The following is a 12,491-nucleotide window of genomic DNA, read 5'->3' as shown; positions in this document are numbered from 1 at the left end:
CTCAACTCAGCTGAATGAACAGTTAAACACAGTTCAAAGCAGAGCAAAAACAAACAGGATGAAAGCAAGAAAGCAAAGAAAGGTTCTTCAAGAAGTGTTTAGAGGTAAGCTGATGCTCTTTACCAACGGTTACTCTTTGCCAAGTCAAACTGATTTGTATAGCGTTTTTTATGGACATTGTCTTAAAATAAAAAAAAACCCTGAACACAAGCAAAATTACTAGAAACCTTGAGAGGGCCCAGACTGAACAATGGCCCATCATCCTTGGGTGGCCTAGAGGATATTTTGGATAAATTAGAATAAATACAGTACATATGTAAAAAATAAAATTAATTCTAACATAGTCACAAGAAATAAAAAAGCAAAAATAATGTAATTCAGGTTCATCAACCTTCAGTCCTGCCTGTCCGTGAATTCTAAACATTGTGAGCGTCATACACAGTTTTCTATCTTGTGTGTGTGTGTTTGTGTTTCTAAATACCAGATACAAACTACAGATTGTCAGAGATGAGAATTGTCCTACTAGGAGGAGAAAAATCTGGAAAAAGCTGCACAGGAAACACAATTTTGTCGAAACACTCATTTCAATCAACAATTTGTGAGGTAATTCACTTTTTAATTAATTTTAAATAATTCATTCATTTTGAGACAGCCAAAAACTGTATACATACTGTATATCTATGTTGTAGGTGTAGCTCATAAAAGTGCTAAATAATGTACATAAAGGTAAGTGTATCCTATAAAGGGGTTGGTATGTGAAATAAAAAATTTTAGAGGTGCACTGTGTTTTAAGTCACCAGATTTCTTTGAGTAACTACTTTCAGCCCAACATTTAAGATCTCTGACCTTGAAATGCACAACTGTTATTAAATTGGCATTACCATGGACATTTTATGGGGTGGTCCTAATGTTTTGGCTCTTCAGTGTATGTTATAATTAGGGTCCCTACTAAATTCAAATGTGCTTAATTTCACGGACCTCATTTTTCAAAAAGGACAGATTTCACAGATTTTTTTAAAGATTTTTTTTTATTTCACAGCTGTCATTAAATAACACTCAAAAATTTAATAATGGAATAAATGCAAGCTACAATACACAGTACAGCCTACCCTAATGGTTGTAAGATGAAAAATATAGTCTGTGTTTTCACACACCCCTCTCTGCTTCCACAGAATTGGTCGGGAGTTTTACAAACTCAGTTACCAGTTTCAGTCATGTTTTTAGCTGCTTTAGACTTGACAGCTTGGACATTTTGTCTAACCGATTGCTAGTGTAACCGAGCATCTTTAGACTTTGCAGAGTTTATAAAGTAAGAAAAAAACTGTACATACACAAACTATTGGGAGCGGAATACTTTACTGGCTGTTCTTTTAAGCACAGCACAGAGATGATCACATGTGTAGAGAAGCACACTTCCATGACTATGGAATCCCCAAAGGGACAAAAATGTGGTCAATACGTAAACACATTAAACATTGTCAGCACTCTACAGCACAGAAAAGTCTGTTACACTAACGTTATTGCCGTATGATTGCTAGGAGCACCTCATATTGCATATTGCATTTCATATATCATATGCTACGTCAATGAAAAACGTTAATTCACTAAACAAAAACTTTAAATTTTACATTTCACCTCAAATTGCACATTACATGGGAAATGGCTCATTTCAAGGTCCATGACGCGATTTCCATTTTTGAATTTTTAAAATTTTGAATTTATTTCTATTTCTAAACTATGCACATTGCTATGCATATGTCAACACTTTATGTTAAGTGTATATTTGTAATGTCAACCATACACCTACTAACATAGATTATTTTCAGGACTTTCGAACCCAGTCACCAACTGAAAAATGCATCATGCACCAGAGGAAAGTTGATCAGTATCAGGTCTCAATTGTTGACACACCAGGATGGTCATCATCGTCTTTAGAATCTGCAGTACATATTTTGCAAAGCACGTCACTTTGCCCACCGGGGCCACACGCTTTCATTCTGGTGCTCTCAGCTAGAGAATCGTTTACTAATGAAGATCAACAAACTCTGGAAGCTCTGATGAAAAAATTTGAAGACAAAGTCTGGAGACACACTCTGCTGTTGTTCAGCCATGGCAGCTGGTTAAAAGACAGATCTATTGAGGAGTACATAGAGTGCGAGGGAAACGGCCTTGAATGGCTATTAAACAAATGTGAGGGAAGATATCACGTGCTGGATAATTATGACTGGGGAGACAAATCTCAGGTCAAAGATTTGCTAGAGAAAATAAATGAGATGGTGGTTAGAAACAGAGGGCAGCACTTCATACCAAAGCAGAAGAAGGGACTGAATATCCAGGACCTTTTTCAACGGCCCAAATTGCTGACTGAAGAGGAATGGCGTCAAAAAGAAGATGAGCTTATCCAACGCATGTTCAAAGCATTCTGGAGGAATATTGATGCAGAAGGTAAAATCCCAAATCAATGGCGAATGGGGAGCATTGATCCTGCCTACATTCTCAGTTGTATTGTTATGCGAAAGTTAATCTATTCAAATAATGAGAACTTAATCATAACCTGAAGTTTTGTATTTTATTTTCAGTAAGTGGAGATACGATGTGGGAATCAGGAAGTGATGTCACCATACGGCCACATCGCAAAGTCTCAAAATGGCTGAGAGAAAGTCAACACTGTACAAGAGCATCTTCCTCAGGATATGGCACTGAAAGCACTGATTTTTTAATTCCACATCAGAGACGAGCAGGGAGCAAAGATGGTGCCTTTATTCCCAGTTGTAAGTTTTAATATTAATTTTTATTGTGCATAACACACAGTGTATCTTTTGTAAAATAACATGACAGCCCCACCCTAAGTAGACAAACAAGTGCCCCCCAACCTAATCACCACACAGTTGTTTTGACACCACTTTAGCAAATGTTAATGAACAGTTATGTACAAAGTTTGGTCCTCCTTCCAGTTGTAAAAGTATCAGAACTTCATTAACATGCTAGGCTTTAATTGACTCTTCAAGACTGTCGGTTTCTTTAAGCAGGGCACATAAATGAAGCAAATTAATTATTTCAAAGCAAAACAAACTATAAAGAGATCTTAAAATGCTTCCAGTGTGCAATTCCATTGTGCAAAAAGTCATTCTCTCGAAGTTAAAAACTCCAAGACCAATGAAACTCTCAGACTGAACTGTTTAAATACTGGAGAAAAGGGAACGCAAAACCCCCATTAATAAAAAAAAGTTTATTAGTGGTTATTACAAAATGTCGACCCCCTTCCCTGAATGAGAATTGCTCTACTATTAGTATAGTTCTGGTTTCTAATTTGTCTGTTTTATTTTCAGTGAGTGGAGAAACAGCGTCTGAAACAGAAATGAACCCGCATTCTGAATCTGGGATTGACGCAGGATCATCTGGATATGACACTGAAAGCATTTCTATGGGCAACAATGACATACTTGAACTAAGACATGCAGTGTTAAATAAACAGATGGGTTATGACCAGGATAAAGAAAATTATTCGAAACCCACTGTAAGAACTGCACAAAGGGATAAAAGAGAGCAAAATCGTTTAAGAAGAAATTCCTGTTAAATAATGTTTTTACACAGAAGTCTGTGCACTTACACTGGACTCATATTAATGTTTACAATCAAACAGATAGCCTAAATTAGCTGTTTTTTTATTTTGTTTTCTGTTTAATAATTTCCTTAACCTTTGCCCTTGCACTTTGTCCAGATTGCTTTTCCGACCTTTGCCACATACTCAGTACTACACTCGGACAGTAGGGCTAGCACACTGACACGTGAAGTCAAATTGCCCCTTTTTTTTCTGGACACTGGAAACTGGTGGATTCCTAAAGTGCTTTTTAACAAGCCTGCAGGACCACCCCAGGCTCTCGATATTCCTTCACTGCTTGTGCCATAGCCTGAACTTGACAGTAGGAGTCACTGTCGCCAGGGCAAAAAAGTGACTTCCCAAAAATCCGAATGTGTCCCTGTGACGGCCAAACACTTCCTCCAAGAGATCACCACAAAATATAATAATTTCAATGTACATAAATTGTAATTACAGAATTATACATACAATAATACACTGCTGTTTAAAATACATGTATCATTTATTTATATTTTTTTCTTGCATGCTACAATATACAGTATATTGCTGACTACATTTCCTAAACTCCCTTAAACTGCTTAGTTTGTACTTAAAATAATGGTGTCTATGGATGCTTAATAGTGCATCAGGGAGAATTTTTAATTATAACTTAATTAAGAAAAATTCTGCTGTTAGACCAGAAATATTACCACAAATATTTCTATAATCCAATACGGCCGAGCATGATAAAACTTTATACGCTTTCCTCACTAAGGTAATAAAACTCTCTTATCTAAGCCTGAAATATTCAGCCGTGCAGACAAAGCCGTCTAGTCTCTCTGATCTCTCGTAAAAAACACTTTCAAAAGAATCGGAGAACAATGCACGAGGGAGAAAATCGAAGCGAGGTAAAAGAAAAAAGAAAAAGAAAATGTGAATAATACTAAGAGCGAGAGGGAGAGAGAGCATTAAAAATTGTGACTCTTTTAAAAGCTGACTCACCCTGATAAGACTCCCAGGACCAGGTTGAGCATGAAGAAGGAGCCGATTATGATGAGGGGAATGAAGTACAGCCAGTTCCAAGTGTTGCCCATGGCATCGTTGGTCTGCAGGGTAAAAAAGATGCAGAAACAGTTTAAAACTCTTGATTTTTTAATTACAAATTATAGCATCAGCTAAACACTGAGTGGTCATTTTATTATTATTATTATTATTGTATTTGCTGCAAATAAATGAATTTCCTAGTATTTGTTGTGGTCATTTTTTTAATGTATAATTTTCTTATTTACATTTTTTTTATTTGCTGCAAATGAATGAATTTCTTAGTATTTATTGTGGTCATTTTTTTTTACATTATTATTATTATTATTTTATTTGCAGCAAATGAATGACCTTAATCCTCACTTTCTCATGTTTGGGGTCCCCTGAGACCCCATAGCCTTTTATCAGCTCATAAAATCTTTTTTTTATCAGCTTGATTATTCATGACCTTTCCTAATATTATGGAAACTGCAAATAAACAATATTTTTTATAATAATAAAAGCTGTCAAAATCATTTACCACACTAATCTGGATGAGACTAATCATATTTATAAGATTAGTGCTTATATGCTTATAATAATTATATGCATGAGAATAATTGAATGTAACTGTAAATATTCTTCACATATGAAGTGAGTGTAATAATTTGCTGATAATTAATAATTTTCCACTCATGGTCATGACAGGAACACAGCGGTAAGATCTGAACCGCAGTGAAGCCTTGGGTTCTTACTAAAAACAATGTGGAATGTACTGACAGTACTGATCATCATTAGGAATTTAGGTTTAGCTCAAACCCCTGATTCACACAGTGGGTGCCATGACGTCAATCCATGAGCCGTAAAATCTGTTATAAATGTAATCAGATGTAATGTTAAAACAGAACCCACTTTATATTATACAATATATGTATGTGTAGATACAGAGGGGCCTTAAAAAGTATACACACTTTAATAAACGATTCCCCAACTTCCCTGATTTAACACCCCTGGACTTCTAACTATAGAGGACCATCAATGTGGGGTTTCAGAAGATGTGAAGCTTCTATAGTGATTTTTCTTTTGTTGAACTATATATTATATTGATATATACATCACAGTCAGGGTAACAGGAATCAATGCACAACCTCAAACAGGACACAGTTAATTTAATTAATGTATTAATTTAAGGAACTTTAGTGAATATTTAACTTGTTGGTATTTTATAATGTCAACAAAAACAACAATATTATTAATAATAATATAATATTAATTATTATTATATGCAGAAGAGAAGGTGATAATCAAAAGTATTATTTTTATTATTGTTGTTGTTATGATGTTACAGAAATTATTATATGATTATAAGTATTATTGGATCATGAAGGTCCATGTTATATAAAATGCCACATTATTAAACTTTCACCACCAAATGAGTAATCTTCAAAAATCCAACTAGAAACAAATCAGTATGTGTCCCAATCTTTCAGTCACAGAAAAACAACAATCGCAGAAAAAATTAAAAACTCAAGACTGCCAAGACGTACACATCCCTATACAGGTGTATGTAAACTTTTGACTTTAGGTGTACTGTTAGTTGAATCCCTCTGCCCACGACATGTCTGTTCCTTCTTCTTAAAAATGTCCCTGCTAGAGACTGTGGGGGAGGAAGAAGAGGGTGGCTGAAACCTGTTCAAACTTGCATCACAGAGCAGTGTCAGCTGTTTGCAAGAGAAAGTTTGGACATATAAAGTTAAAATATGTGGAACTGATAGAAATGTGCCTGCCAGGAGAGAACTTTGTTTCTTTACCCCATAATGCTCTTTTTATCAATTCTTTATTGATCATTTCCCCCTTGTGCACAGCCGCCAATGTCTCATGATCAGCCGCTAACAGGAATTGCCCAGCAGTGTGAATGTGGCTGGTATTTACAGTCTAGCACGTGTAAGTAAAGAGCAGTACTGGTGTACTGGTGTACTGGTCCTCACTAGAGGTGAAGAGTGATGCTGACTGGTGCAGTTCAGTTCTGATGTGGTAAGCAAAAAAAAAATCTGGACAGGGACCATAAGCTCGATGCTGTATCATATATTTACTTACACAATCTTTAATGCTTTGATGGAAATGAGAATTCCTGCCAGAGCTGCAATTACTGCTGATTGATTTCTTCACTTGCATAGTTCACTACAGCCTGGTGTAAAAGCTCTGTCAGATTAGAAACCCATAGTGTCCATTGCTTTGTAACTAGGAAGGGTCAGAAATGGTCCACTATTGTGTGTACAGTCCCTCAATTATTGCACCCAGATAAATAAGTGAAAACAGTTACAGGAAATTCTTTTTTTGTTTAATTTGTTTAATCTCACACTGAGAAAATAACAAAAATTTAAAGTATTTAATGAAATTTATTCTGTCCAAAAATCCCTGAACAAAAAATAATTAATAATAATAATAATAATAATAATAATAATCATAATAATAATCATAATAATAATAGTACCTAAAGCATTTTTCTTCATTTATATGTGTTTAGGAACTTTTAAACAGTAATCAATTATGTTTTTTTCATTGGGGAACATATACAAGTATAGGGTGACACAGAGGTCAGATTCTGATGCTTTTGCTGACCTCACAGATCCTCTTACCTCATGGACAATGATTTCTATGGACACACTTCAAAAAGCCTTTCTAAAATAGAGTAGGCTTTGACATCTGCAAAGTGAGGTCCAACACTATGCTTATGCACATGGTTTTGGAACGGGACGTCCAACAAGCTCATGGTTACGTGTCCACCAGTGGCGATTTCTCTAAGACTGCAAGAGAAGCTCAGCTTCCCCTAAAATGTCAAAAATTAAATGGTCAAATATGTACAGTTGTGTTAACATTTCATTGAACATTGAACAGAATTTATGTATAAATAAATTGACAAATTTTATGATGTAAGCCGACAATGAGCTTCCCCTCTTTGAAAGACCAGCAGCCGCCACTGGTGTCCACATACTTTTGGCTAAGACAGAATACTATATTTGTTTGTAAAGACTCAAAGTTAGAAGAAGAGAGAATGTAATATGTATAAGGGGGCTCAGTTGGCACAGCGGTAAAATAGACTAGCCCACTAACGCCATGATATGTGGATTGAATCTCAGCTGTGCTATTGTCCAGTGGGGAGTGTACACAGACATGATTCATGATTGGCTATATCTGAGTAAGGGGGGTTGGGGTGGCACTGGTCAGTGCAGGTCCCAATCCCGGATAAAATAAGAAGGGTTGAGTCAGGAAGGACATACAGGCAATTATCAGCTGTGGTGACTCCTGAATACATGCAGCTGAAATATGTGTGAAATGTGTGAAAAAACCCAAAATAAATGACAAAATGTAACAAAAATGTGTTTTTATTTTTAAGAAAATAAACCAGAGCCAAAAAAATTGGTACACAAACGCCCCCTTGTGGAGGCTTTACGTTGTACCTTGTAAACCACAGTGGGACCAGATTGCCACCATTTTTATTAATTAGGTATATTTCATTTTGTGTTTTGTTTTGATCATGGACAAAATGTGGGTTATTTTTTCAGTCACAGTAAACGGATATAAGTATGTGGACACCTGATTATGAGCTTGTTGGACATCCCATTCCAAATCCCCATTTAATGCGTCGTAAATCTACGTACCAGACTCACGCGTGACGCATTTTCAGAGCAGAACGACAATATTAAAGTAAAAACAAACAAAGGGATCTGATCTATAATGCACGCGGTACTTTTTGAAGTCACAGCAGTTTCAGACGCCGCAGATGAAAGAAACATATTTTGTAATTCAAATATCTCAATTACAATGCTTTTATAGCAGCCGGCAAAATGCAAACCTCTGTTCTGACCTGCTTTCATCTTTCCTGATGTTTCTCAGTGCCCTGAACTGTCTGCCTGTCGAATATATTCTATAAAATAATGATGAAAAAACAACAGCGGCACAATAAAGTACACTGATCAGCCAAAACATTAGGACCACACTTTGTAAACGTGCATGGTGATACATACAGTATTGCAAAATTATTGTGTATGTAATGTGGCGGATATGTGCAGCATAAAGACTTGAGGAGCGACTCTGAGGGCAAAATTATTATGGCCAGACGACTGGATCAAAGTACAGTATTTCCGAAACAGCAAGGGACGCTCACAGGCAGACATGATGACTAGGGTCAGACCAGCAGAAGGGTTGGTAACTCCTGTCCATCACTGAAAGCACCTAAACTGGCCATACAGGCACCTACTTCAAGAAAGGGACGGCTCCAGGATTCACCGTATGACAATCTACCTTTCAACGTACAGAAATGTCCTGGTACCAGGTCTGAAAACCTAGTGATCTCTCTACATAGACACATTCATCCTAAGCACACTCCCCAGAAAAGGGTGTCTAAATTCTAGATGCCCTAAAATGCTACCTACTGAGGTGCCTTAATTCTAGGAGATAATCTGACTAAATAACGCGGCAGCACATGAGCTTGTTGGACATCCAATTTAAAAATCAAACGGTGTTAAAATAACCAATCATGTCTGTATGTAAATGCTCGATGGGCTAATAGCACCGTTGGGGATTCAAACACTGGATCTTAGCAGGAGTGGGTTAGCCTAATTTACCACACAAGCATTCCTGCGCCGTTTTCATTAATATTTTTTACTGTCCCAACTTTTTTGGAACTGGAATTGCACAGGTATATTCCTTCATTAATTAATTGTCTGTTTGATCACCTCTTTATTCTGGTCAGGGTCGTGGTGGGTGCAATTTACTGGTAGAAAGGTAGGAAACAACAACAAATAAACAAAAATGCTTTTTTTTGCACTGCTATAGCGTTCTGTGCTCTCCTTACTGCCACTGCAATTAGTAACATCAACGAATAAGGCAGCAGGAGACTGAAAAAGAGGAAAAGAAGACAGTACAATAGTACAAAATGTGGGGAAATTATTCACTGCTGCCTGAGTGCAAATATAATTCTCATTACGGTGCTGACTGGTTATTTTTAACTGCGTTTAATGAGCTGGCACGTTCGTCCCGACGGCTCAGGATGGCGACGCAACAGGGTCAAGGTGCATACGGGTACGGTGAGTCAAGCCTGCAATAATGAGTCTACCCAGATACACCCTCACATACAGGATCACTGCACAGGCTCCACCCGGAGAGCTCTAATGGGCGTAGTTTGATACCTTGTAATCAAATTAAAACCATGAGGATGGGCACTTGGTTGGCACAGCTGTAGTAGCGCTTTAGTCCACCACCTTGGAGATTTCAAGCTCTCAAGTTTGAATCCCAGAGGTGCTATAGACCAGGCTGGGCAGACAGCATACACATACAGTTGGCCATGAGAAAGAGACTGTATATAAATGCAATTGTAGACCCTTGGGACGAATTGGAATGTGAACTGTGAACCAGGTCTTCTCGTCTAACATCAGTGCCAAACTCCCTCCAGTCCTGTTTGTTACTCTTCCAGAAATTCTGCAGTGTATCTGGAAGAATGTGTGTTTGTAAGGGGGGGTGCACAACTCCAAGGTGGTGGGTTTGGAATGTTACTCTGAGTTCTGAGTTGGGTCTTCTGACTTCCTGACTTTCTGACTGGCATCTTTGACTAGCTTTTTTGCTAGCGTCCTCTAGCTTTTGTTTTTGGTGGCGACATTCTGGTTCTGTAGCTGTCATCTGTCTAGAGTTTGCTCCATGGGTGGCATGGTAGCTTTGCCGCTACAGACTTTCTGAGGTCCCCTGTCTGGTTCCTGTGGTGAGCATTTGGGTTTGAGTCCCGCTTTGGGCTGCAGCTTCTGCTTTGGTTCTTGTAGTTTGTTTCTGCCTTGGTTTAGTCTCCTGCATTTGGAGGACACCTCACCCTGGTGAAGGGGTCAGTGCAGTAATATAAAGTAATACATCAATCGAATTCTAATCCAGCCAATTAGCATGTGAAATCTGTCATGTTAGAAGAGATTAGCAGGCCTCTATAATTGTGAGTGATCCTGCAGTGGTAATTTAGCAGAAATTTATTCCTCTGTACTACAGCAATAGGGTAATAAAATCAACAAGCATGAAATGAGGACTGCAGTGTCATTAGCCAAAGCCTCTGTCCTTACTGCCTCAGGCAGGAGCTCAAGATGTTCCTCATAAGAGTAATAAATAAATCAATTTCATATTCTAGATTCAAAATACACTGTAAATTACTGCCTGTCCGAAAGTATGTGGACACCTGATGAGCTTGCTGGACATCCCATTACAAAACTATAGGTATTAACAAATGCAGTTTTGACTCCATGTAGATATGCATGGTTTGGAAATGGAATGTCTAAAACAGGTAAAGCGTCCACATACTTTTGGCCATACTTTGTACAAGTACATTAAAAATATGCTGTAAATTGTTGCCTTTTCTATCTGTCCAAAAGTATTTTTGGACACCTGATGAGCTTGCTGGACGTCTCATTACAAAACCACTGGTATTAAAATAAAGTTGGCTCTGCTTTACAAGCTACATCAACGTCTATATATATATATATATATATATATATATATATATAATATACATAAGATATAGAGTGAAAGGCGGGGGGGGGTAACTCCATGTAGATACGTATGGTTTGGAAATGGATAAGTGTCCACATACTTTTGGCCATATAGTGTACAAGTATATTAAAAATACACTGTAAATTACTGCCTTTTCTATCTGTCCAAAAGTATGTGGACACCTGATGAGCTTGCCGGACATCCCATTACAAAACCACTGGTATTAAAATAAATTTGTATCCACTTTACAAGCTACACCTCGTCTTTCGACATCAACACCTGACATCACAAAAGCTGTTTTGACTGAATGGCCATAAATTCCCACTGTACACTTAAAAATCTTGAGAAAAAAAATACATACAGCCACAAAAAGGTGTGGGTGTGTGTGTGTGGGGGGGGGGGGGGGGTACATGTAAATATGTATGGTTTGGAAATGGTTTGGCCATATTGTGTACAAGTACAAATATAAACATATACGTAGGTTTTACCTCCTATTAAAAAATAATATAATTTGCTCACAAATGAACCCATTATTGTGTGTCTTCTTGAGAACGTTCTGTTTACGCTCACATGATGTTTGCCGGTGATCTGATGCCGTAAACATTCATGTGAATGAGGCTGACGTTAGCAGTAACATTAGAGCAAGAATAAAAGAATGTGATGGAATTGAAGCCGAATGGCTGTGCAGTGCAGCTGGCAGCTTATCATTCTTCCACAGATTTGCTGCTTATGAGCAGCGTATGTTGCCCCCTTCCCCCCATCTGCTACGTTCTGGCACTTTGCTGCACTTTACAGTTGGAGTGGGCCAGGTGTAAGCATACCAGCCTGGTACAACATCCTCTGAGCCCTAAAGCCGGGCGGCTGCAGGACGCCCAATGCACGCAGTCTGGTTTCTTAATAGCTTACAAGCATCAGACTGTTGGAAGTGAAATGCAGCTGGAAACTAATTATTAACAAGCTTTGATACTTCTGTCAATTTCAACTGATATAAATGGGGTACAGGGTGGTAACAGTGCACAAACCAAAGATGGGCAAAGGTTCGTAATTCTGTGCCCACAAAGTTCATCTGTATTGTAGGTGTAGCTTATAAAAGGATTACTGAATGTACGTAGCAGATAGGTGTATCTAATAATAGTCAAACTAAATGATTTTGGATCATGAAAATATGACAGTGTACAAAGAACACTAAAGTTAGCCAACACATATAAATACTGGCTACTCAATCCACCACAGTTCCAGATCCAAGTGGTAAGCCAAGCTGGCTACTTAAAAACAACCAGGCTTGACTTCAGACACTGACATCTTGCCTTAATTAAAAGAATTAAGCTGAACAGACAGCATCAAGTGTTCTGAACTGTACAATAGT

General features: G+C 37.7%; 2 protein-coding genes across 2 annotated transcripts in view; one reads left to right on the top strand and one right to left on the bottom strand.

Moving 5' to 3' along the window:
• The window catches only part of cacna1bb (calcium channel, voltage-dependent, N type, alpha 1B subunit, b), a 120,212-nt gene that overhangs the window by 67,480 nt on the left and 40,241 nt on the right, over positions 1-12,491 (bottom strand). The window contains exon 7 of the mRNA XM_063011264.1: positions 4,583-4,686. Coding sequence (XP_062867334.1) covers positions 4,583-4,686 — 104 coding nt within the window. The remainder of the gene's footprint in view (positions 1-4,582; positions 4,687-12,491) is intronic.
• On the top strand, positions 653-4,801 carry LOC134330230 (GTPase IMAP family member 4). The gene is made up of 4 exons (XM_063011263.1): positions 653-726; positions 1,827-2,445; positions 2,580-2,771; positions 3,330-4,801. The coding sequence occupies exons 1-4, from the start codon at positions 715-717 to the stop codon at positions 3,575-3,577; spliced, it is 1,071 nt and encodes a 356-aa protein (XP_062867333.1). The 5' UTR covers positions 653-714; the 3' UTR covers positions 3,578-4,801.

This window comes from Trichomycterus rosablanca, chromosome 16 (assembly GCF_030014385.1).
Source record: "Trichomycterus rosablanca isolate fTriRos1 chromosome 16, fTriRos1.hap1, whole genome shotgun sequence".
NCBI lineage: Eukaryota > Metazoa > Chordata > Actinopteri > Siluriformes > Trichomycteridae > Trichomycterus > Trichomycterus rosablanca.
This window is presented reverse-complemented; position numbering and strand designations above follow the sequence as displayed.